Source organism: Solanum stenotomum, chromosome 7 (assembly GCF_019186545.1).
Source record: "Solanum stenotomum isolate F172 chromosome 7, ASM1918654v1, whole genome shotgun sequence".
Taxonomy (NCBI): Eukaryota; Viridiplantae; Streptophyta; class Magnoliopsida; order Solanales; family Solanaceae; genus Solanum; species Solanum stenotomum.
Genome location: NC_064288.1, coordinates 55,227,258 through 55,253,349, shown reverse-complemented (window position 1 = coordinate 55,253,349; position 26,092 = coordinate 55,227,258). Strand labels below are relative to the sequence as shown.

The 26,092-nt window shown below is 33.8% G+C and overlaps 4 protein-coding genes, 1 long non-coding RNA gene and 1 pseudogene across 5 annotated transcripts in view; 2 read left to right on the top strand and 4 right to left on the bottom strand.

Annotated features, from left to right (window-relative positions):
* Positions 1 to 191: 191 nt before the first annotated feature.
* On the bottom strand, positions 192 to 2,810 carry LOC125871398 (pentatricopeptide repeat-containing protein At4g21065-like). Its single transcript, XM_049551978.1, has one exon. It carries the CDS (start codon positions 2,704 to 2,706, stop codon positions 838 to 840), a length of 1,869 nt encoding a protein of 622 aa, XP_049407935.1. The 5' UTR covers positions 2,707 to 2,810; the 3' UTR covers positions 192 to 837.
* A 339-nt stretch (positions 2,811 to 3,149) lies between these two features.
* On the bottom strand, positions 3,150 to 11,605 carry LOC125871395 (kinesin-like protein KIN-5C). Its single transcript, XM_049551975.1, has 23 exons — positions 11,317 to 11,605; positions 11,066 to 11,195; positions 10,542 to 10,700; positions 10,104 to 10,453; positions 9,885 to 10,023; positions 9,533 to 9,630; positions 9,296 to 9,452; positions 8,521 to 8,590; positions 8,342 to 8,418; positions 7,941 to 7,994; positions 7,764 to 7,844; positions 7,576 to 7,687; positions 7,415 to 7,501; positions 7,163 to 7,338; positions 6,853 to 7,014; positions 6,629 to 6,736; positions 6,323 to 6,481; positions 6,167 to 6,250; positions 5,874 to 6,079; positions 5,569 to 5,670; positions 4,557 to 4,666; positions 3,997 to 4,148; positions 3,150 to 3,572 (listed from the first exon to the last, which is right to left on the bottom strand). Exons 1-23 carry the CDS (start codon positions 11,364 to 11,366, stop codon positions 3,372 to 3,374), a joined length of 3,024 nt encoding a protein of 1,007 aa, XP_049407932.1. The 5' UTR covers positions 11,367 to 11,605; the 3' UTR covers positions 3,150 to 3,371.
* Positions 11,606 to 14,947: 3,342 nt separating this feature from the next.
* Positions 14,948 to 17,387, top strand: LOC125871410 (cullin-1-like). The gene is made up of 2 exons (XM_049551990.1): positions 14,948 to 15,551; positions 15,709 to 17,387. Exons 1-2 carry the CDS (start codon positions 14,948 to 14,950, stop codon positions 17,310 to 17,312), a joined length of 2,208 nt encoding a protein of 735 aa, XP_049407947.1. The 3' UTR covers positions 17,313 to 17,387.
* A 445-nt stretch (positions 17,388 to 17,832) lies between these two features.
* On the bottom strand, positions 17,833 to 19,120 carry LOC125870059 (1-aminocyclopropane-1-carboxylate oxidase homolog 1-like). Its single transcript, XM_049550425.1, has 4 exons — positions 19,104 to 19,120; positions 18,854 to 19,069; positions 18,041 to 18,389; positions 17,833 to 17,982 (listed from the first exon to the last, which is right to left on the bottom strand). Exons 1-4 carry the CDS (start codon positions 19,118 to 19,120, stop codon positions 17,833 to 17,835), a joined length of 732 nt encoding a protein of 243 aa, XP_049406382.1.
* A 12-nt stretch (positions 19,121 to 19,132) lies between these two features.
* LOC125871412 (uncharacterized) overlaps positions 19,133 to 26,092 on the top strand; it is a 12,463-nt gene continuing 5,503 nt past the window's right edge. The window contains exon 1 of the long non-coding RNA XR_007447009.1: positions 19,133 to 19,315. This is a non-coding gene — a long non-coding RNA (uncharacterized LOC125871412). The remainder of the gene's footprint in view (positions 19,316 to 26,092) is intronic.
* On the bottom strand, positions 19,174 to 21,344 carry LOC125871411 (1-aminocyclopropane-1-carboxylate oxidase homolog 1-like; annotated as a pseudogene).

Here is a 26,092-nt window from a genome sequence, read left to right as displayed (position 1 = left end):
AATTCAATGTAAAATTAAGAGTAGAATGCAGCATAAAGAGACGACATAATGATACTAAGCATGATGGAACCATTTATTTGCTTGTCAAAGGGATCTATTTCAATGAACAATGCATTAATTACTGCCCTGTGGTTCAGTTTTCCCAGACAAGAAGTGATTTTGCTCTTCTTTCCTCTTTGAATTACAATTACCAACATGTGATGATCTTAGTGATGCAGGAAAACATCTCAATTTCTGATTAACTAAGAGACATGAAAGGTAATTGAAATTAAACTTATGAAAAACTCCATATAGGAGGCACATCTTACATCTTTGCAAAATAAGAGATCATATGCTAGTAGTAACGACTCGTCATGGTCCTTTGTTCATATAGATCCATGTCCTAGGTATATCGAAAAATATTCTTTTTGGTAAGCGTATCCAAGAAAATAAGAGTGAAAATGTCCACCCCAAAATTAAGAGGATACTAAGTACTAACTAACAGTGGAGTCCTGTCCAAACTGCAGGATAGAGTTGTCCATCATACGGCTCACCAACTTCATTTGCCTGGACAAGAGGCTTGTTGCAGGCAGGCTCAGATCACTTACAATACACAGGATCTACGAAAGAAGGGGTTGGTTAGGGGTGTTTTCGATATGATTCTTTTCACGTATATTTTCGATGAGAAATGTGAGTCTGTTTAGTCCACTTTCTTCATCCCCTCTCATCCTATGTTGTTCGGAATCTCCAAGAATATTGTTGCACCCGCGTTAGATCCTCTAAAAAAATGCACTATTCGACACACACCCGGCAGCATTACGGCATAGCATTCACCTCATAAGACTGGAACAAAGCCAATCACCAGTAATCTTTGCAAGAACAGGCACCTTCTTTGAAGTGGTGAAACCGATTTGCATCACGGACAATGATCACCCTACTTGTAACCTGAGAAACAAACTTACAGAATGTGTGGCAGTCACCACATACTCTAAGGTTCTTCATAATTCTTATAGTGGATTGTTCAGGTGTGCTTATGAGGCCAAATGCAATAGCCAACTTTTCACTATGAGAGAATAGGTTTCCAAGCTTAAGTTCCTCATCAACATCATGCAACACAAAGTTTGTATCCGGAACATAACCAGAAATCTCTAGTTCCTTGAGCAGATATTTTAACTTCTCATAAATCTCTTTCGATAGAGGATGGGTGTGGTCTCCAACGCTGAATCGGTGAATCTTGTTATCAACTTCAATCCATGTCCAACCGGGGACTTTCTTCAATTTCTGATGGCTCATTAATTCTCTAATCTTGGCCATGTCCTGCCATTTACCTGCTTTAGCATATATATTTGATAGCAAGACGTAGTGCCCTGCGTTTTCAGGTTGCAATTCAATCAAGGATTTTGCTGCCATTTCGGCAAGCTCTACACGGCCATGAATTCTACATGCTCCAAGTAACGCCCCCCAAAGCCCTTCATCTTTTTCAACAGCCATATCCTCTATTAACTTTAATGAATCGTCAATTTTCCCAGCACGGCCCAAGAGGTCCACCATACAAGTAAAATGTTTGATATCAGGCTTCACTCCGTACTCTTTCTGCATAGAATTGAAAAGTTGTTTACCTTCTTCAACCAGCCCGCTATGACTACATGCATACAAAAGAGAAACAAATGTGATCTTGTTAGGCAATATCCCCGTCCTTAACATCATAGGGAACATATCAACAGCTTTGTTTCCTTGGCCATGATAACCATAAGCTGCTATCATCGCACTCCAAGTTATAACATTCTTTTCTCTCAAACCATCAAACACTTCCCTTGCAACATCAACCGATCCACATTTAGCATACATGTCAACCATCGCTGTCCCCAAGATAACATCGAACGAAAACTTGTTCTTCACTATATATTCATGTACTAACTTAGCCTTATGCATTGCCCCTATCTTTGCACAAGCATTAACTACATTTACCACAGCGACTTTATCCGGGACAACTCCTTCCTCTCTCATTTGATCAAACAAAACTAAAGCCTCAGTCGGATCCCCACACTCCGTACACGCCCCAATCATAACCGTCCAAGTCACAACATCCCTCTTAGGCATTCCATCAAACAGTTGCTTTGCATCCCCAATAACCTTACATTTTGAATACATATCAACAAGTGCTGCAACAACAAAGTCATCTAACAGCAACCCACATTTGTAAACAACACTATGAATCAATCTACCCATTTGCAGATCCATTGTATCTCTACAAACCCTTATCACAAAAGGCAAAGTATAAGTATCTGGTCTAACCCCAGAAATTAAATACTCCTTAAAAGTCCTAAAACAGTTCATAAAGTCTCCAGCTTTAGCATACCCACCAACCATAACACTCCAAGAAACAGCATTTTTCTCACTAAATCCACAAAACAAAGCATATGAATCATCTAAAGACTTGTGCATACAATATATGTATAGAAGTTTATTAGCAACAATTTGATTTTCAAGAAATCCATTAGTTGTTATTTGAGAATGAACTTGTTTTACTTGATAAAGATTTTTACACTTTATAAGTTGAGAAAGATAGAATCTTGGATCAAAATAATGAGAAAATTGTGAAATTGGTGTTTGTTCAAGAACTACTTGATGATGATGAGTGTTGGCCTCAGCTATAGAGGGAGCTGAAGAATAACAAAGTGTTGCATATTTGGAAGACAAAATCTTTTGGGTTTTGGATTTGAACATTGGGAATTTGAGCACCAATGGTTATTGATTCTTGAAATTTAGTTCATATGGAGTTGATGGACTATATTTGGGACTGAAAATAGCCATTGCTTTTGAATTCAAGAATTTGGTATATTTTGGGTCATGAAACACAAATTTATGAATTTGATTATTTTTGTGTAATGACCATTCCGAATTCCTGAATTTGATTGAGCTTCGACTAAAGTCGTTTTTGAGATCATGAAGTCCAAATTAATGAATTTGATATTTTCCGTGTGTATTAGTACATGTTGATTTTTCTAAATTTGATTGACGAACTTTAATTAGCCTAAAATTTGGTTGATCCCATATAAACAGCCAATGAGCAGTACTAGTTGCTTTCGCCAGGACTTACAACTTAGGGGTGTACAAGTCAAACCAAATCAAACTGGAAAAAATAAAAAATAAAAAAATTTGTGGTTTGATTTGGTTGGTTTGGCGATTGAATTATCAACTCTTCAAGGAATAACACCAAGGGTTACTCATTTACAGCCATTTTTCTAAATCCCAAGGTGGGATTTATATTTCAAGACTGAATTAATCAAACTACAATATATACTGCAGTTTGCAGTTTCACTCAGTATACAAGGAAAATACCAATACAGATTAAGTGATCATATGCAGGAGGGAATGATGAAACCAATCTGCTAATTGTTAATTAGTGAGAGAGGAGATCGTGGTATAAGTGATGGCTTTAGTTCCTTTACTTGGAAGGACTCGAATGAATTGTTCTCTCGAAACTCCTCTAGTAGAGTCTCCATTGGCATGGCTCGCAACGACTCAATTGTTCCCTTGCTTGGTACATCTGGCTCAGACCTAATTGGTGTTGTTCCAGTTGGCTCATAATCCTGAACATCAGTCAGAAAAGTAATAATCAGCACAAGTACACAGTACAACGTCTTTTCTAAACTAGAAAATGCCAAGAGCTACCAATGGATTATTATAAAGTGAAAAATAATGTAGCAAGGAATGGTATGTAGGGCTCATCTACTTTTAAGGGCATTTTTCTCTTTATATACTTTATCTCCATATAACAACACATGAATTCCCCCATAGCTTAGTGTTTCTATTATCTAATAACGTCAACCAAACAGCTATTAGGTATGTAGGGATTTGACAGCACTAGTTATGTGGGAAATGGAATATGACAGCATTGTCTCATCTTCTAGCCAACAGCAAAAAAGTCGTAACAAAGTGAAATTCTGAGAAGCTAATTAAGTCCAGGGTAGATCCTGAACATTTTAAGTGTAGTAAGATTCTTGATCAACATACCATAAACTTCTGCTGAAATGTTTCAAGGGCCTTCTGTTCAATGGAGGTAGACTGTGTGCAATGATCTTTCTTAAGTTCATCAAGGGTCTCCGAGTGTGCACTGGCAGTATCCAAAATGCCAGATATAGATCCTCTCTCTTCCCCTGATAAGCCTGGATAAGAATGAAACCAGAGGAAACATTACAAAACAGCACCCAATAGTCATCACCAAATCAGGCCAACCATAAAAAAACACCATTGTATAAGCTACTTTTATGGAAAAATTACTACTTCAAAAACTGAAACAACATATTGGCAGCAGCACCCGAACCAAAATATGAACTAATCATGACAGACGAAACTAGATAATCTACTATGAAATGTACTACATCAGTTTACCATGTTAGAATTTTTGCTTGTATGAGCACAATTTACTTCCAAAATGTCTAACTTATTGCCTATCTATAGAAGAGTTTCTTCAGTATTGAAGTGCATGCCTACCTTTTGTTCTGTTAAAAAAAAAACCTCAAAAGCGGCAACCCAAAATCAGAACATACTAGACAAATTTTTAAAAACTTTACCGTCAATAGATTTAATGATATCTTCACTATTCCTTTTCACAGCTTCTTCAGCAGCTTCCCTTGTGGAATCAAATTCAATTACATGTTGCTCATTGCTAGCGCATATATTCCTGTAACAGGGGAAAAAAAAAAGGGATGTCATAGTGATGTTGGATGCAGTGCTCAAGTTTCTCTTCAAAAAAAAGTAATAAGCTCATATTTGTTTTTCAAATACCCAACATAGTCAATATATATTATATTTCTGCAGGCTCATGTCCTGTTGTTTGTTATAAACCTTCCGAGATCCATTATTGCTGACAATGCAAGTTTAACCACTCACAAATTCCCTAAGCACTTCTAGATATAGGCAATTGTCTTATATTCTCCCAAGTCCCAACAAATTTCAACTACTTGATGGTTCTCTTTCACCAGTACAAAATAATACATAGCATCCATAAAAACACTCTCAATTCCCAGCTCCAATGAAGTTGTCTCAGTAAATAGGAAACAAGAGTATTATAAGTTCATTTGAACACTTGGAAATATTATCAACCAATACAATGACAAATTATGTTGCAAACACTACCACTGGTTCTGGAACAAAGGAAGCAGATATTGAGTGAATAGGCACAAATGAACAAAAGATGAAAAGACAAAAGACAAACATTTCCCAAAATAGTTTCTTTAACTAACAGTGTTAATAGGCAAAAAAAGGAACTGAAAATTGAACAAAAAATTGGAAACCTCCCCAATCCCTATCAACAATTTAATTAGATGGTGGTAGGAATATTACACCTGTTGTTTATTTCTATTTATCTGTTTGCAAAGGAAGGCGGTTTTCTTGTCATAAATAAACGAACTAACATGTTTAGTATGGCTTTAGATAATTTACTTTTCAGACTAAGGAGTTGAATTCTTATACATTTACAAAACATAAGGCAATATACATCTTTCATTTATTAGAAGTAACCAATGTGTTACTTATCTGCTCTCTTCAGGCAGAATAAAATACCAAGTAACATTGAAAGTTTACCTGACAACTGAATGCATTGTTGAAACATGTTGATTACCCATGTCTTTTGCCAATTCATGAGTACTTTGCCACCGTTTCACAGTTGTTTCAGTTGTGCTTACACTGGATAGAAAAGCCACACACAATTGCTTACGGAAAAAGTAGAAGCAAAAATATTTAAAATGACATAGAGTAAAGGAGAAACTACTATTCATTGAAAAAGGCCAACAAATTCAGATCAGAGTTGAGCTAACCAAATAACAACTACTGAAACTTAGCAGAATTTTAAAAAATCACATATATAAGGTGCAAATTCAGATACTTACCACTTCTGCATGAGTAACTCCATTCGGCAATGTTTAGCAGCTGAGAAATCAGCATTTTCTTTGGTCTCACCTTCTGCTTGCGTATAAAAGTCCTGCCATTTTCTTTTTGCATCTGTTGTAATACCTTCCATAGAGGATACATGCCCATCCAAGAATGTCTTATTCCCAGAAACAGTTTCTCTAAGATCACCAAGCCTTGCACCAACCTGTCAGGTAGACTTTGAGAACAGGAACAGAAGAAAGATCATATGTATATTACATAAGATTGGAGATCTTAGAGTATAAAAACAAACCAGTTCTTTTTGGCGACGCATGTGATTGGAGACCAAGGAAGTCACCTCAGCAATAAGCTTTTCTGCATCTGATCTTGATTGCTCCTAAAGTAGACAAACACAGACATCAAAATTAGAGGAACAACAACATTATTGTATCAGGTCTTAAAGGCATACCTCATATGCCTTCTCAAATTCAGCAATAGACTTCGTTTGAATCTCATCAGCTGTTGTTGAATGTCTTTCAAGTCGTTTTGATTCTTCTAAAAGTTTGTCAAAAAATCCTTGTATGATCTCAGAGATATTTGTCAAATGCTCTGTACTGTCATTAAATCTCTACATAATTGGAAAAAAACAATGATGAACATGAAAAGAATGAACAATGCAGAACTATATCCTCAAATGAACTTTAACAACCAAATCTCTGGATGTAACAAGTGTTGATTATCAATCAAATTTTACAAGTAAAGTTCATAAGGAAACCTGACGAAGCTCTCTAGCAAAATGTGCCATTTCACCTTGGTGGGTTGACAGAGTGCTCTGAAGTTCATCAAAAATTAAATTTGCTTCAACAGACTCTGCATCTAAAAACTGCAACAAGGAGAGGAATAAAGAAAAAGGTATTCAAACCACAAATACATCCATTATTTTACACTGACAGAAATCCAAATACATCAGAAGCTGAAAGCAAAACTTTCATGCCATACTTCTTTGGTGGAAATTGAATTAGAAGAAGCCAAAGTCGAAATTTCCTCCAGAGCAGCATTAGAAGTGGCTTTATGCAGCTTCACTACATTTTGCATAGCCTCAAAGTGAGATACGTACAAGGCCTTTGAAGAATTAATTTTACTCGTCAAGTCTAAGGCAGCCTACAAGAAAAGTTATGACATTGAAGGTTTCAAACAACTAGAGAGAACCAAAGAAAAGCACAGAAATCACTAGCAGAACAAGCCAAACAAATAGAAGGGGAAAGCAGAAGATGAAATAGGAGAAGAGCCACTGGAATCCAGTAATCACCTTCTCATGAAATTCAAGAAAATTATGACAGATTTTCTCGACATGGTGGAGGTGTTCATTTTGTCGAGACACTGATGTTGCCACAGTGCTGGAAAGACTACCAAGTTGCTTTGCAAGCTCAGTTTGAAAGTTGTCTACCACTGACCGATTATCAGTGCTTAGTTTATCCTCTCTAGCTGGAAAAAATAAAACAGATAGGATGAAGTGAATAATCCTGACAAATCATGCAGCAGAAGCGTTTAAATTACTTACCAATTTTTTGAAACAAGGAAGCATTCTCTTGAATTGATTTCTCTAAGTCAGCCCGTAAAACACATGCTTGGTGAGCCAGGGCATTTTCTGAAAATATCAGCTTTCAAAGTTAATACTGAATGGGAAAGCACACTTCAACATGAATGGTCAGATAGCTATACCAGCTTTTTTTTGTTCAGAGATGATAAAATCCCGCTCCTTGAGAGTGTATAGATTTTGTCTCAACTGTTCCTCAGTGTAGGCCAGCAATTTGCTTGTTTGGTTCAATTGTTTCTGCAAGAACCCTCAACCATAAGAACTTCCTAAAAGGTTGCAAAACACGACGAAGGAATAAAAGGCTGCTAATCACCTGTGTTGCATCAAGTTTACAAGTCAAATCTGAGCACTGTTGAACCTGACAATCATGTCTACTTTGTAACTCCTCGAGTTGCTGATTTATCACAGACCAAAACAAAAGTTACTTATCACATAAGAAGTGGAATATAAAAGAACTATTCAACAACGAGGGTTTCAGTCAAGTACAGACCTTCTGTTGGTTTTCTATGCTTACTCCCATTTGTTCAATTTGATCTGCCATTGCCTAGAAACAGAAACGGTAAAAGATTCTATATCAGAAAACTCTTGCAATAAACAAACTGAAAAAATCCTAATAAACCAACAACAATATATCCAGTTAAATCCCAGGTGGTGTCTAGGGAGGAGAGTACATAGACATTACTCCTACCACTTGGAGGTAGAGAGATTGTTTCCGAATAAATTTGTAAAGTAAAATATAAAAATAAAGGGAACAGAGCTATATAAGCAGATGAACCCTTCGAATCTCATCAAGATAAGATTTGACGATATACTAGACAAACTAAATATTTTACTACTCATTCCTTGAAAAGTCAAAGGGAATAGAGAAAAGGACAATGCAAAAGGACCTACTTTTCTCTCGCTCTCCTCCTGATAATATCGTTCTTTTGGTATATAAACACCATTCTTCTCACGAGCAGCATACACCTCTGGAAGAAAGCAGTTGAATCAAAGGGGAATCAGTAAAATGTTGCTCTGAACTTGTGGAAAGAAGCCTTTAAAATATTTCAGTCTAATTATAAAGCAATGACCTCCTTTAAGCCGCTCAATTTCTCCATACAAATCCTTGATGAGGGTTGATTTCATCATTTTTTGATTCACCTACAGATTAACATCAAAAGGAATAAGATATTGAAGCAAAGAAGAACTAAAGCAATTATTACAGTTCAATTTATTTTAATCTTATGAAGTTATCTGGAAAACAGAGTGTATCAAGTATTGCACACACAACAAATGTCGATAAATTAAGTCTAACAAATAGAATTCAACTAAGAAGCCAAAGTGACTAGATTCACTGCCAGTAACAAATTTGCTTTTAAAAATGTCAGCTAAGTTATTCATATTCCCCAATTGCTCTTAGCTCTTTCTGGCAGGTATAAACACTTCCTGACAAACAACCTTAACAATAATCTTCTTGTAGTTATAGCAGTAAATCTGGAACATTTTGTTGTTGGTAGAGCAGCATACCAAATAACTTGATTAACCAAACTCAATGCCACTCCACTCCAAAAGGAATATAATCTAACCACCGCTGGTGTATGGTACTTCAAAACTTATACAAGCTTCAGTACTTGCTCCAGACAGCAATACGAGGGATGCTCACATGTCGCAGTATAAAACACTACAAAGATCATAGAATGCTATGGCAAAGATTATAGATTGCATACACACAGAAGATGGAAAGCTTTTGTTATTTGAATACAAAGTGAAGTGAACATTAGACAAAGATTTTCTATATTGAAAGAGTGAGAGAGCAGCATAAGGTGATTCTGCCGTGGAAATCATTTTGCTTTTTTCCAAATTTACCTCAGGCTTATTCCTTATGTTTTTTGCTCTGTGCGCATAGTCTAGTGTGCTCAGAGTCTCCTCAAGACAGTGCACAGCAGGTGACACTGTGGCAATGATACATGTTTTGGTTCTTCCTCCCAATGAATCACGCAGCAAACGTGTAAGTTTGCTATCCCTGGATTAGCATCATAAAAAATGGCATAATAAGTATACAGATCCAAAAATGGATAAAGAACCACCAAAAACCGTAGATACCTGTAAGGAATATGCCCAAGATGCTCAACAAGGGCATTAATCACTCGTCCAAGTGTGAGTAGACTTTTGTTTATTTCTCCAGCTTCCCTTGCACGACCCTAGGAATTAAAATTGTGAAATATTTAAAAGAACAGAATTATTTCCTATTTCACTATAAGCAATACAACAGAAAGATAGAACGTGAGGTATGAAAAGTACAACTACCTCTAAATGAGACAACAAAAAGACTAAAAAACTAAGAGTGACGTTCCTTACAGAAAGAAGAAAAATAAATCAATTGTATATGTTTGATTAAATGAGATCAAGAAATCAATTTCTAATGAGTTGATAGATGGACGAGTAAATGTGTTACCTCCCTAGCCCCAGAGCGAGAAATATTCTCTGAACCAGCCAAATCAACTAAATTCAACTTGCCACATTTTATTAGTTCTTCGCCTTCAGGGGTTGCTTCCTTGATGTGTATTGTGATGGAAAAAAGAGAATGTGACCGACTGAAACAAAACTATTACTTCTGTCATCTTCTACACAAATGATAATATAATGACTATCAATATAAGCAAAAAAAGTATACCTTGATTGCTTATTGAGCAAGGTTTCTGCAGTCCGGCGTTTTGATGAACCCCTTTCAATTAAGGTGAATATCTCATTGGCACTTGTCACAATTTCTTCTTCAAGCCCTCTAACTAGAACTCCACCTTTCCCATCTTCCATGAGTGGCAATTGTTTCTTCTGTCTGTCTTCTAAAGCGACTTTAGACAAATCCTCAGGGGCTAACAAGTCAGTGATTTCTTCATTATACAACTCTAAGAATGTAACTTTCACACTGTATTCTGCATTTTGACTCTCTAATGTATCAAAAATTTGTTTGACGGCTCTAGGTATAACACCTGCTCCTAGTGGAAGCTCTCCGTTAGGCCCACTCTGCAATGTCATACAATCAAAAATAAGAAAAAATGTACTTAAGCAAGCTTTTGAAGTGAACAGAAGCTCAAAGCCTGCTATTCAGTACCTTGGACCTCTTGCATTCACCTTCCATAGTGTAAGTTTTCCCGGTACCAGTTTGCCCATAAGCAAAAATTGTACAATTAAATCCCTCTAAAACTTCATTGACAATGGGGATAATTGCTTGATCATAGAGGTCCCTTTGTTGTGCAGAGGGGCCAAAAACCTGTACTTCAACAATAGAGCAAGCATAACAATATCTAAGTAACACTTTCTGAATTACATAAAAGTATCACATTTACACATTTTAGCACTGTGAATGACATCACATTTCATAACAATATCAAATTAATTTCCATACCCAACTATGAAAAAACAAATTATCCTCTCTTTTTTATGAAATGCCTTAATGAAGCAAAAACTAAACTTGTTTTCCTTTTCTGCAGCAAGATATTAGCTCCAAACTAAACTAAAATACTTAGTCACATCAGCAACCACACTAATGTTCAATTTCTAAAAAATCCAGTTCTAGTCCATGTACTTAACCAACTCAACAAAAACATTATAATAATCAAACAATCGAAACATTACCTTATCAAAAGTAAAAATCCTATCTATGTGTTTTCCAGCAATGTTCTGTGAAACAGCAACCTCTCTCTGAAACTCATTGCAAGTCACCACTTGCGGAGCATTACTCCGCAACTCATCATTACTAAACGGCCTGAAAATCAACCCAAAACACATCAAAACATCAAGAAAATCGAAGACCCTATTTCCAAACACCGTAAATTAAAAAACCCTAATCACAAAATCACAATTTTTTAATTTTTTTCACAGGTTACCTGCAACGAAGTAAAACCTGAACATTTACACCTTTCTCCTTATTCGACATCTTCAATCGTTGAACACAGGGTGAACCTATGCTTCTATTAGGTGTACTTGACTGAGCCACTGTGTGTTTAGGTGTTTCTGAGCGTTTAAGAGAAAAATGACGAACCGAACTTATTCTTCTCTGTTTGTAATGATATTTGTGCGAGCTACTGTGTGATTTAGGTGTTTGTGTGTGTGTTTTTTTGTGAGTTTTCAGTGACTGGTAGAGAGAGAAAGAGTGTAGCCGTTTGGGTTTTGGAAAGATCTGAAAATGGAAGCGGGAGGAAGAAGAAAGAATTTTGAAATTTGAGAGAGGCGCGTGTGGAGATTGATCTGGCCGTTGGTTTGCAGGGGATTTGATCGGACGGTCAAGATGAATTATGATTGTCTGAATTTCATATTGGTGGCTAATTTTTCAAATTTTCAAGCTCTTAATGGGCTTTTGTGGGGCATGAGTTTATAGTGGGATCGTTTGATATACGGAAGGGCTAAATTATTCTGGAATTATAGTTTTTTAGATTATTTTATTCCGTCTTTAGTATGAAATAATAGGAAAAACTTCAGAATATGAAAAACATTCATATATATTCAAGAAAAATAACTATGTTTTATTTTTTTCATGTTATATGGATATAATTAGACTATAAATAGCAAAGTTAATTATGTACAAATAAATAATTTTATATATATATATAATATAATAAATAAATATTAAATAGGAAAGTAATTATTGATGCCTAATTAATTATGGCAGACACATTTGTGATCTTTTCCCATGTGTACATCATCAAATTTTTCTCTTTCATCAATATTCATACATCACATACTTTCTGATTTNAAAATTTTCTTATTGTGTATATAATATATATGAGTATTTTCTTATTGGTTAAACCGAAAACCGAACCGTTAAGTACCATAAACCGATTAACCAAAAACCGATAAGAAATACGTTATTGGTTTGGTTATCGGTTTGAAGTATTTACAAACCGAGAACCGATAAACCGAACAAATAACACCTAAACCGAACCGAACCGACCGATGCGCACCCCTAGGCATGAGTTTATAGTGGGATTGTTTGATATACGGAAGGGCTAAATTATTCAAGAATTATAGTTTTTAGATTATTTTATTCCGTCTTTAGTATGGAATAAAATAAGAGCAAACACATTGGTTTAGAGTTTAATTATGTATCTTTACTTTGGTTTTTGAAATCACCTTGTGTACCACATTTACTTCACTAGATACATGTATTTGGCGCACTCAGATATATGTATCTCTGATATATGCGGGTCAAATTAGGTGTAATTTATTTCAGATACACTATAATCAAGTGTGATTCACGTGTATCTAGGATACACTAACTCTCTTGCTCGCATCAAAATGTATTTGGTATCAAAGATAGATGTATATAGTCTATTTGATACATGTATCTGACTTGAAATCTTTTGTATTTCATTATGTGTATGGTACCAAAGATAAATATATCTAGTATCTTTGATACATGTCTTGAAATCTGAAGAAATTGTGTATTTATCTTATTTTGAAATTTAACACGAAATTATTAATTAGTGAGACAATGTGTAATTATTTCAAACTTTATAATAGATCAGTATTATAAGAATATTTATGTAATTAGATAGTATTTTCATAAAATAATCCCAAATTGACGAAATAAGATGAAATATCTCATAATTAAGCCTATGATAATAATTGTACTGCATTTGAATTTTTGAACTTGTATATTTATGATCGTGTTGATTAAGCCTATGATTAAAAGGTGTTTTCACCTCTATAAAATATAGTCTTGTATTTAATATATACCTTTTGAATATTGTCTTCTTATTCCAAGTGAACAACTAATTTATTGTAACACATTTATATAGGCACTATTTAGGCAATGTAATTTCTAACTTATAAAGAAATAATTTTGAAATGTGTTTGTTCACTTCTAGCAAATATCTACAATCTTTCGAAATAGCCATTACAGGTTGATATTGTATGTCTTCATCTTTAACCGAGAAAAGGGTCAAAATTATCTTCGAACTATTCGAAATAGCTCATATATATCTTTTAATTATGTTTGGGATCAAAACTATCGTTGCCATTTATGTTTTAGACTACAAATACCCTTAAAACGTTATTTTTGTCATTATAATTGACATGGCAGTCCACCCAGGCAGTAGTGGCGGAGCCACCTTACGGTTTGGGGGTTCATCCGAACCCCTTCGACGGAAAAATTATATTATTTATATATGGTTAAAATAACTTTTTTGGTACATATAGTATATGTCGAACCCCCTTCGGCTACTTCATGTGTCTATTTTTTTAGATTTTGAACTCCGTTAATGAAAATCCTGACTCCGCCACTGCCAGGCAGTCCAACATGGCAAAAATACCTTCCTCTCAATAATGTTGTTCTTCCTTGTTCATCCCTATCACAAAAATAAAATCAAATATAATTCTTCCATTGTTCTTGTTTGAGTTGTTGTTCGGACTTTGGAGGTCCAATTTCAAAGTATGCTGACGTTTGTTTGAGGTTGTAATTACGTGTTGAAGGATCGAGTTCATTATTTGAGTTTTGGGGTCATAGATTCCCAAAATCGATTTTTAAAATTTCAAGCTTTTAAGAACTGACAAGATAAATTTATATCCTTAGTTCAAAATTTAATTTTAAAATATCTCATCTTATCTCGTATACTAAATATAGAGTATAAGAAAGAAGAAAGGTGGACAAATGAAATAAAATGTTAAGAGTAAATATATGGTTGTCTTGAATTACTATACTAATTAACTAGTGGATTTTTTTTATTTATCTATTTTTTATTTTTTGAAACTAAATTAATTTCAGCTTCTTGAGTAGCAAACAATAAGATATCCCAGCGATATTAAGGAGCAAGCTACTTATAGGATATTTAATATTTTTCTTCTTGTAGGAAGAAATACTTATTTTTTAGTAAACTCAGTTCTTAGTCTTATCTTAATTAATATCTATTTTACTCACCTTTGGTATTTTCTTAATTCATCACCTTTTAAATAATAATAAAAAAAAAGAGGAGAAATTTGTGTTCTTTTTCTATTTGTGATTCTCTCGATAACTATGATGCCTAAGTTTGTATACATTTCAACTAATTCCACTAGATATTCGAGATTTAATGACTAATGTGGTATCTTATACTAACATCAATAGCATGTAACTCTATCAACATGTTTTGATAGATGAAAAACATCAAATATAACACGTAACTTTGTCCATTAATATTTATAGAGATGAAAAAATATCATCAAGTTTACGGTTCTAGATGCAGTTGGAATAGGAATCCTAATTTGTTTAAAATTTGTTATTTTTGGTATTTATTTAATTATGTCTATTTAGAATTTGCTTGTCCTAGTTCATTAAAGAATAGATTTCCTAATCGTAATTTAATTTGGTTTCTTACTATTATAAGTAGTGGTATTGCTGAATGTTTTCAATAAATAGAATAGAGAGAAGTTGAAGTCTGATTCAACAACTTTTGAGTTTATAAATAAAACTCCGGCGATCGTGATTCAGCTCTCCGGTGATCGATTCTTTTCTCCGGTGGACGTAAAATACGTGGTTCTAAGATGGCGACGAGTGAGGTGAAGATTATTGAGTTTGAGGAAGGATGGGATTTTATTCAGATGGGAATCACTAAATTGAAGAAAATTTTAGAAGGAGAAGAGCTTTCTTTCAGCCCTCAAGAGTATATGATGCTCTATACAACTATATATAACATGTGCACACAGAATAAGCGGCGGAATGATTACTCACAACACTTGTATGATAAGTACAGGCAAACAATTGTAGACTATATCAATTATACAGTTCTGCCCTCTTTACGAGAGAAGCACGATGAGTTCATATTGAGGGAGATTGTCAAAAGATGGGAGAATCACAAAATTATGATTAGATGGCTCTCACGCTTCTTCTGTTATCTGGAACGATATTTTATTGCCCGATGGTCTCTACCTGGACTTGACGAAGTTGGTCTGATGTTCTTTCGTGATCTGGTTTATGAGAAGTTGAAGGGTAAAGCTAGAGATGCAGCTATTGTGTTGATTGAACAAGAACGCGAGGGTGAGCAGATTGACAGAGGTTTATTGAAGAATGTGTTTGATATATTCGTTGGAATTGGAATGGGGAATATGGAGTATTATGAGAATGACTTTGAAGATGCAATACTTAAACATACTGCAGCTTATTATTATCGAAAAGCTTCAAGTTGGATTGTGGAAGATTCGTGTCCACATTATATGTTNGAAGAATGTGTTTGATATATTCGTTGGAATTGGAATGGGGAATATGGAGTATTATGAGAATGACTTTGAAGATGCAATACTTAAACATACTGCAGCTTATTATTCTCGAAAAGCTTCAAGTTGGATTGTGGAAGATTCGTGTCCAGATTATATGTTGAAGGCAGAGGCGTGCTTGAAGAAAGAGAAAGATAGTGTGTCTCATTATCTCCATGTTGTTAGTGAGACGAAACTTTTAGAGAAAGTGCAAAATGAATTGTTGGTTGTATATACGAATGAGTTACTTGAGAAGGAGCATTCTGGATGTCGAGTATTGCTTAGAGATGATAAGGTAGAGGATTTATCTCGAATGTATAGACTATTCCACAGAATCGACAAGGTATTGGAACCTGTTTCAAATATGTTTAAGCAGCACGTCGTTGCTGAAGGCATGGTTTTGGTGCAACAGGCTGAAGATACGACAAATAGCAAGTCTGAAACTCCATTCTTTGTTAGAAAGTTGATTGAGCTTTACGACAAGTATATGGCTTATGTTACAAACTGTTTTGCTAATAACTCTCTGTTTCATAAGGCTCTCAAGGAGGCATTTGAGGTGTTTTGTAACAAGATTGTATCTGGTTGTTCAAGTGCAGAGCTCCTTGCTTCTTATTGTGATAATATTCTTAAGAAAGGCGGAAGTGAAAAACTCAGTGATGATGCTATTGAGGAGAGGTTGGAAAAGGTGGTAAAGCTTCTCGCATACATTAATGACAAAGACCTTTTCGTGGAGTTCTGCAAGAAGAAACTTTCTCGTCGATTGCTCTTTGATAAAAGTGCGAATGATGACCACGAAAGGCTTATCTTAACAAAGCTAAAGCAACAGTGTGGTGGACATTTTACATCAAAGATGGTGGGAATGCTGACAGACTTGACTTTGGCTAAGGAAAATCAGAACAAGTTTCAAGAATATCTCAGCAACAACCCGAGTACGAGTCCTGGAATTGATATAACTGTCACAATTCTTACAAGTGGGTTCTGGCCTAGTTATAAATCTTGTGATTTGAGTCTCCCTGTGGAGATGGCTAAGTGTGTACAAGTCTTCAACGAATTCTATCAGACAAAAACGAAACACAGGAAATTGACATGGATTTATTCATTGGGTACGTGTAACGTCAATGGGAAGTTTGATTCAAAAACAATTGAATTGATTCTGGGAACGTATCAGGCTGCTGTTCTGTTATTGTTTAATTCGTCAGATAGATTGAGTTACTCAGAAATCAAAAGTCAGTTAAATTTGGCTGATGATGACATGATCAGATTGCTTCAATCCCTTTCATGTGCCAAGTATAAAATTCTGATTAAGGAGCCTAGTAATACAACTGTTTCGTCATCTGATCATTTTGAATTCAACTCCAAGTTCACTGACAGGATGAGACGGATTAGGGTCCCATTACCTCCTGTGGATGAAAGGAAAAAGGTGGTCGAGGATGTAGGCAAAGATAGACGTTATGCAATTGATGCTTGTATTGTGCGTATTATGAAGAGTCGGAAAGTTCTTCCTCATCAACAACTAGTAGCGGAGTGTGTTGAGCATTTGAGCTCAATGTTTAAGCCTGACTTAAAAGCAATCAAAAAACAAATGGAAGATCTCATCACTAGAGATTACTTGGAAAGAGACCAAGAAAACCCAAATTTGTTCAAGTATTTAGCCTAAGCCAGTAATCTAGTTATTTAGGATTTGTTATTTTTGGTTTTTATTTAATTATGTCTAGTTAGGATTTGTTTGTCGTATTTCATATGTGAATAATTTTTTTTTGTCTTAGTTTAATTTGTTTCTTACTATTATAAGTAGTTTTGGGTGATTCTGCTCCTTTCTTCATACTGTTATCAACTTGTATGAATTGTACATCTTATTGAGTTTCTCTAATTCAATCAAATAATTCAAGTGCTTCTAAGCATAATCATGAAAATTACTTGTAGAATTTATTGATGGTAACATAATAAACATACATAATTTGACATAAATAGTTGTACAAACAACCTTATTTGATTCAATATCTCTCATTTCCATAACTCTTCCAACACATACCTTACCTGTTACATTCGCGATGATAATTGCTGAACAATTTAGTCTAAAGTCTAAACTGCAACAGAGCTGAAGTGCCATCCAGCCCTTTGTTATTGAAATAAGTTGTGAACTCCTTAATCATTGTTTCCCTGTACTTCGGAGGATTCTATTCCGATATCAGCTCCTTTATAGGTCCATACAGCCTATGTGTTGTCACACAATTCGTCATGAAGAAGCATGCCAACGATATTCTTGGACCAACTTTATTTGCCAGTACTCTATGATCAACACTTTTGAACTTGTCATTCGTTATAAGCTGAAAATGATCGAGTCAAAAATATCATAAGCTATAAGACAAGTATGTTTTCTGATACAGGTATGCTAAATGTAAAACTACTTGCCTGTAGAATATCTCCTATATTGATTACGAGAGCTCCGGGAGTAGGGGGAACATCTACCCAATGGTTCTGATGTAGGACTTGGAGACCGCCTATCTTGTCTTGGAGAAGCACGGTGAGGAAGTCGTTATCAGCATGCTTACTGGTGCCTAGAGTAAGTTCAGGTTGTGGACATGCTGGATAATAATGACCTAACGCAAACAGGCACTTGGTACAATCCATATCCTTGAGGTGGTTTGGTTCTAGGCCAATAGCCTCGGACAGTAGTTCGAATAGAGTGTCACCTAATTCCATCACTTGGTTTGTGTACTCAAGGAGAATATCCCTATGACAGATGCAGAATAACTAATAAGCAAATAAAATCATAATACAGTCATCAAACCTCTCTATAACAACGTCGTTTGTCTAAAATAAAATTTGTTGCTGTAGCTAAATGTTGTTATAGAGAACATACTTCCTCTGTCCTAATGCATGTGACACACTTTCCTTTTTAGTCCGTCCCAAAAGAATGTCACCTTTTTATAATTGAAAAACAAAAAATTTCTATTTTACCCTTTTAATGAAATGATTTATAACTGCACAAATGGTCAAGGAGTGTTTTAGACCACAAACTTCAAAATTCTTTTATTTCATAAACTTTGTGCCAAGACAAACGGTGTAATATAAATTGGGATGGAGGGAGTATAACATAAAATAACATTACATAAAAAATTGGTTAAAATAACTTGGCCGTTCTAGTGAAATGTTGTTATATAGGATGACTATTATTGAGAGGTATGCAACTAATACCTGCATACAGAAGGTAATATTTCAGGATTTGGAGGTGTAGGAGCTATGATGGCAGTAAAAGTGTCCCTCCAATTGGTTACTGGTGCTCCAAACAGATCAAAATTGCTGTTATATTGAAACACTTTGATGAAGTCTCGCGTATACCACTGTTTCTTTACCTCAGTATCTTGCTCAAAGAACCTGATAACCCCGTCTTTCATTTCCTCCAGAACATGACTATTTATTTGCACCAATAAGCTGCTATGATGGCAGTAAAATATCTATCATATCCACAACTATGTCAACACACACCTTACCTATTATATTTGCACCAATAAGCCTTGAACTATCTAGTCTAAAGTCTAAAATGCAACAGAGTGGAAGTGCCATCCAGCCCTTTGTTATTGAAATAAGTTGTGAACTCCTTAATCGTTGTTTCCCTGTACTTTGGAGGATTCTGTTCCGATATCAGCTCCTTTATAGGTCCATACAGCCTATGTGTTGTCACACAATTCGTCATGAAGAAGCATGCCAACGATATCCTTGGACCAACTTTATTTGCCAGTACTCTATGATCAACACTTTTGAACTTGTCATTCGTTATAAGCTGAAAATGATCGAGTCAAAAATATCATAAGTTATAAGATAATTATGTTTCTGAAACAGGTATATGCTAAATGTAACACTACTTGCTATACCTGCATCGACTAGTCACTTAATTAACACCGGCTTTCGTCTTATCAAAGGCTTGTAGTTCAGCCATTCCTTCATACTCTGCTTCATTTGTGTTGATCTTCATCACTCCCATTTTTCTTATGCTTTTGTCTAAATCTCAGATTTTAAGTTAAATCTACCTTGTAAAGTTAAAGATACACATATATACAAATTAATTTGCAGATCACCTAAATTAATTAAAAATAATGCTTCTGCTAATTGATAATATTCCATGTGATATGAATGAAATAATAATGATTTCAGTCTGTAGTTTTGTCCTATCAAGAAGCTTCAATGCAATTATGCAAATACCTGGACAGCTTGTTTTTTATTTAATTAAGTTTAGGCCAATATAGAATGTTTAAAATATTCACATACATAAAATTTTATGATATTTATATTATGTGTGCATTTATGTTCATATCTCAAACAAAAATGACATAGATGAGTCAAACTTTTAACGAATAACATGTGAAAAAGTTAATGTTGATTTTTTTTAGAATATCATAGATTGCTCTAGTAAAGTTTCTACAATAGTCTAGTGTAGACTTGTAGTATCTGGGATAAACTAACAAAAAGTTTTTTAATTATACTTTTCTTCTACTATTTTGATCTACATGACATAAATAAGTTTTTTCTCGTCGATTTTCAAACATGTTTGTTGAGTTGTTAAATCACGAAGATTNATGAAGAAGCATGCCAACGATATCCTTGGACCAACTTTATTTGCCAGTACTCTATGATCAACACTTTTGAACTTGTCATTCGTTATAAGCTGAAAATGATCGAGTCAAAAATATCATAAGCTATAAGATAATTATGTTTCTGAAACAGGTATGATAAATGTAACACTACTTGCCTGTAGAAGATCTCCTATATTGACCACGAGTGCTCCGGGAGTAGGGGGAACCATCTACCCAATGGTTCTGATGTAGGACTTGGAGACCGCCTATGTTGTCTTGGAGAAGCACGGTGAGGAAGTCGTTGTCAGCATGCTTACTGGTGCCTAGAGTAAGTTCAGGTTGTGGACATGCTGGATAATATTGGCCTATAGCAAGAAGCCCCTCTCCACAACCCATATCCTTGAGGTGGTTTGGTTCGAGGCCAATAGCCTCGGACACTAGTTCAAATAGAGTGTCACCTAATGTCATCACTTGGTTCGTGTACTCGAGGAGAATATCCCTATCACAAATGCACAATAATCAAATTAAAATACAATACAATATTTAAACCTCTCTATAACGATATTGTTTGTTTGACCATAATACCTGCAGACAGAAGGGAGGTGTTCGGGCTTTGGAGGTATAGGAGCTATAGTGGCACGAAAAGTGTCCCTCCAGTTGGTTACTGGTGCTGTAAACAGATCAAAATTGCTGTTAAATGTGAACTCTTTTGTCAAGTCTCGCGTATACCACTGCTTCTTCACCTCAGTATCTTGCTCAAAGAACCTGGTAACACCGTCTTTCATTGCATCCATAACATGACTAGGAATCCCATGATTGATCACTTTAAAGAAACCCCAACTCTCGGATGCATGGCCAACTTCCTGGACTATGTTCTTTCGTTTGATCGGATCTTCCTTGATGCCATCAAGATCAATTATTGGAAACTTGATGAACTTGTTGTTGTTGTGACTTCTTGAAACTTCAATCTTTGATGGTTGTACAAACATTCTTGGTACTTTGATTATACCTGCATCGACTAGTCCCTTAACACCGGCTTTCGTCTTATCAAAGGCTTGTAGTTCAGCCATTCTTTCATACTTTGGTACATGTATGTTGATCTTGATCACTTCCATTTTTCTTATGCTTTTGTCTAAATCTCAGATTTGAAGTTAAATCTGTCTTAGAGGTATTGAATGAATACCTTGTAAAAGTTAAGATGCATATATATACAAATTAATCTGCACATCACCTAAGTATTACTCCCTTTATTTCAACTTGTTAGTCGTACTGTCCTTTTTAATTAGTTTGTTTCAAAATGAATGTCTTATTCTATTTTTGACAACTCTTTAGTTTTAACTTTCTACAAATAATGTTAAGTTGTCGCCCAATTTATGTAAAATCTATTTACTAATATTTAATAAAGAATAGATCTCGACCAAAATCACCTCTCATGTGGGTTGTAAAGGCTAGTTAGGGCAAGGAGGTAGAAATTAAACTAATTTTCGACTAACGCATCCGCTCTTATGGCATTCCGCATCATGTATGTTTTATGTAATGTCTTTCTGTAATATTATGATGTGCATTAAGTTTAGTATTTACATGTGACATTATTAGATATTCTCTAACTAACCAAACTATTACTAAAAATTGCCAATATAGAATGTTTAAAATAATCACATGCATAAAATTTTATGATACTTATATTATGTGTGCATTTAAGTTCATAGCTCAAACAGAAATGACATCAATGAGTCAAACTTTTAACGGATAACATGTAAAAAGTTAAAAATGATTTTTTTTAGAATATCATAGATTGTTCTAGAATAGTCTAGTGTAGTATCTAGGATAAACTAGTAGAACGTTTTCTGATTATACTTTTCTTCTACTATTCTGTTCTACATGGCATAAATAAGTTTTTTCTAGTCGATTTTTGAACATGTATGTTGAGTTGTTAATGGAATCACGAAGATTTGTTGTCTAATCTTGTTGCATTTGTTTACTAATTAGGCGTTATAAGATCTCTAATTGACCTAATTATTATAATTAAATTGCTAATTTTTGAAGATCAGTTCTAAGTTTAAAAATAAGCTTCTGCTAGTTGATACTCACATTTAGCCCATAATGTACATATTTGGATCCGGCTCCTCTCCATTTCCCTTCCTCCATTTTCCTCAAATTCTTGCTTGGATGTGAGACACATGGCATAGATAAAAATCAATGGCTAAGATTTAATAGATTAAAATAATATTCTAATTATGATTTAGATAATTAATATTTCATAAGAAAAATAATAATACCATAATCATAAGTCATAACAATATAATATATTGTTATGACTTATGATTATGGTATTATTATGTAACTACTACGTATATGTATCAATGATTGTGTTTGTGTATCTGTATAAAATTTGAATTTGTATACAATTGAATCGAAATAAAACATTTGTATATCAAATCTCTCTCGCTTTATACAACACAAATTATACATTGTAATTTGTATAATTTACGTTTGTATAAAGCGAGAAAGAGAGAAAGACAAAAGAGAACTGATAGGGGAACATCTGTATTTGTATAATTATAAGTGTATAAGACGAATTAAATATATGTGTATATACAATTTTCTCTCGTTTTATACAAACACAAACGCAATTTATACATGTGTGCTTGAATAAACATGAGAGAGGCGAGGGAGAGTGGCGAGCAAGATTTTTGGGGAGAGAGGCGAATGACAAGTGTTTGTTACAGATCAAAATTAAATAAAGTTATGGTTATATCATTTAATTTTAATTAATAGTTTGCTATTTTATACAATTTTCCCATTTTATAATTACTTTCTTATGTTTAAAAGATTTAAGAATTTGATCATGAAACTTAGATGAAATTGATAGATTATACCATCATGGGTTAATGCACACATAAAATCTAGCCTAACTCTTATGTTTTAATGCACTCATAACATCCAGTGATGACACCGACAAGAATTAGATACTTATGAGATTATTCTTATAAATATTTTGTCTTCCGAAAAAAAAAAAGAGTACAATGACGAATTTAATATAAATTAAATCATAATTTTTTGAATCTAGAATCTTATTTTATGTCATGAGAACTCCTTGACTAATCCATAACATAAAACCTATTTTAATTTAAAGACTTAAACAAGAAAGGATAATTAACTAAAGGTACATATATGCATGTAGTTTTCACTTTTAATTCTGTCTTTATGTAAGTCTAGCTATTTAATTAGACCAACAAAACTTGTACTTGCCTTGTGTAATTCAGATTTAAAACATTTACTTTTCTTCAAGTAAATTTATCATTATATTCCAAAGTTAACACTGAAAATAGAGATGTTGGAAAGAGTTGAATTTATTTTTGTATTTGGAAATGAAAAATATATAACGGACTATCATAGAAACAGTGAGATGGATGGACCTACTATTGAACCGTCCAATTTTCTTTTATCTTTAAGATCCACTTGCATGATTTAATATGAACTCAATTATTTCACATTTCTGTTTAATTTGGATCAATCCAGCTATATATGTAGGTTGTTCATGAAAAATATATAACGGACTATCATAGAAATAGTGGGATGGATGGACCTACTGTTGAACCGTCCAATTTTCTTTTGTCTTTAAGATCCACATGCATGATTTAATATGAACTCAATTATTTCACATTTCTGTTTAATTTGGATCAATCCAGCTACATATGTAGGTTGTTCATGAAAATGCAAGTCTATAAATTAAGCCACGTGAAAAATGTCACCAGCTTTTCTATAAAAGTCCCAATACAATATTATTGTGGCATGCATTTTATCTCCACAAAAACATTAGTAAGATATTGAATAATGAAACACATTATCTCAACAATTAAAAATTGCTCCACAGGTAGCGGTTTTAGTAAAAAATGTTTTTTTTTTTAAATCGCTTCCTTGGCAGCGATTTTAGTGATTATTTTTTTAAAAAAAAATGGCTGCCAGATTTTGGTGAAAGAATTTTTTTTTTTTGTTTGAATCGTATTAAATTTTCTTTGTTTTTAAATCACTAACAAGCAGCGAAATTCCCTTTTAATTTTCTTTTTTTAATTGTTCAAACATTCACATGTTACTGATAAGCAGCGATTTTAAAAAAAATCACTAAAATCGCTGCCTAGGCAGCGATTTTAAAAATAAATAAAATTTTGTACTAAAATCACTACCTGTGGAGCGATTTTCAATATAATTTTAATTTTAAAAATATTTTTTTATATAAAAATGCTGCCATAGCAGCGATTTTATTATTATTTTTTTAAAAAACCCCAAAAACGCTGCACGGGCAACGATGTTCTTTTAAAAAATGGAAATTATTTTTGGACAAAATCGCTGGTAGGTCAGCGATTTTGATTGTTTAACAGAGTAATGGTGTTAAAACAAAATCGCTATCCCACTAGTGATTTTGTCCCTTTGGTTAAAAAAAATTGATGTGCCCTTTTAGAATTTTGTCAATTTTTTTTGCCCTTTAGGCTCCGAAAATGTCATTTATCCATGAAACTAACGAAAATGCCTATTATTGAAAATAAATGGATGAATTGACTATCACTATCACTAGAACTTAAGAACAATTACCTAGTGAATCAATTATTCTATGAGTGTACATGTCGATTTTCGTCTTTTCGAGCATGAATATTGTTGAGTTGTTAATGGAGTCTTGATCTTTTGCTAGTTTAATAAGTATTATTTAGCCCATAAAATACAGATTTTAGTTGATACTTTTGTTAATAGAACACACGTGTTTAAGAACTAGTACTACATAAACTTCTAAACTTGGATGTTAAATTACTATAATGTTCCCAACTTAAAACACTCAATTTAGTGTGTTTTTTATATTTTATATTATGTTGTATTTATTTATATTATATTAAAAACATACACCTTTTTCACATTGAAAGGTTGTGACTTTTCCAACTGAGTTGTGATCTTTCTAAAGGGTTGTGACTTTTATGATATATAAGACACAATAATCACATGTTCATATTATCCTTTGTTGACTATAAATTGAGGGATTTCCTCACATTTTTAAACTACAAATTTTCTATTTTTCTTCTTAAAACACCCAAATAAGTTTTTTTAATATATATTTTATATTATAATTATTTATATTGTATTATATTAAAACACACAACATTTCATATTGAACGGTTGTGACTTTTCCAAAGAGTTGTGATATTTTCAATGAGTTGTGACATTTCCAATGGTTTGTAACTTTTCTAATAAACACATTTTTATACTACCCTTTGTTGGCTATAAATTGTGGATTTCCTCACATTTTTAAACCATGAATTTTATGTTCTTCTTCTTCTTAAAGCATCCAATTAAGTATATCTTTTATATTTTATATTATATTTATTTATTTTAATTATTATATTACATTAAAAGAAGACAACTTTTCACATTGAAGGATTGTAACTTTTTTGGATGGTTGTGACTTTCCTAATGATCGAATTGTGACTTTTTCGATGAGTTGTGATATTTCTGAAGGGTTGTGACTTTTCTGATAAGACAGAATAACCACATGTTCATACTACTCGTTGTTGGCTATAAATAGAGGGGGTTCTTCACATTTTAAAACTACGAAATTTCTAAGTTTCTATTCTTCTTTTTTTAAAAAAAAAATTCAAGCGTGATTTGTAGTTGTTGATTGAGTTCGAAGTTTAGCGGAATTTGAACACTCCATATAGCTAACTTGAATGTTAAATTTATGTAATACCCCCAAAAAAACTCTCAATTTAGTACATCTTCTATATGTATTAATTATTTAATGTATATTTGTATTTATTTTTATTATTTATTATATTAAAAGATGGAACTCCAACAATGGGGGGGGGGGGGGGGGGGG

Excerpts from the sequence above, each read along its gene's own strand:
- LOC125870059 (XM_049550425.1), bottom strand. Across the intron at positions 18,390-18,853 it reads ATATTACCTTCTGTATGCAG|GGATATTCTCCTTGAGTACA; the intron begins GTATTAGTTGCA and ends CATCTGTCATAG. Across the intron at positions 17,983-18,040 it reads GTTTTACATTTAGCATACCT|CTTATAACGAATGACAAGTT; the intron begins GTATCAGAAAAC and ends GATCATTTTCAG.
- LOC125871410 (XM_049551990.1), top strand. The coding sequence starts at position 14,948 with ATGGCGACGAGTGAGGTGAAGATTATTGAGTTTGAGGAAGGATGGGAT. Across the intron at positions 15,552-15,708 it reads TGAAGATGCAATACTTAAAC|ATACTGCAGCTTATTATTCT; the intron begins ATACTGCAGCTT and ends CAATACTTAAAC.
- LOC125871398 (XM_049551978.1), bottom strand. The coding sequence starts at position 2,706 with ATGTTCAAATCCAAAACCCAAAAGATTTTGTCTTCCAAATATGCAACA.
- LOC125871395 (XM_049551975.1), bottom strand. The coding sequence starts at position 11,366 with ATGTCGAATAAGGAGAAAGGTGTAAATGTTCAGGTTTTACTTCGTTGC. Across the intron at positions 9,453-9,532 it reads CTTGGGCATATTCCTTACAG|GGATAGCAAACTTACACGTT; the intron begins GTATCTACGGTT and ends ATGCTAATCCAG. Across the intron at positions 6,482-6,628 it reads TTGCTAGAGAGCTTCGTCAG|AGATTTAATGACAGTACAGA; the intron begins GTTTCCTTATGA and ends CCAATTATGTAG.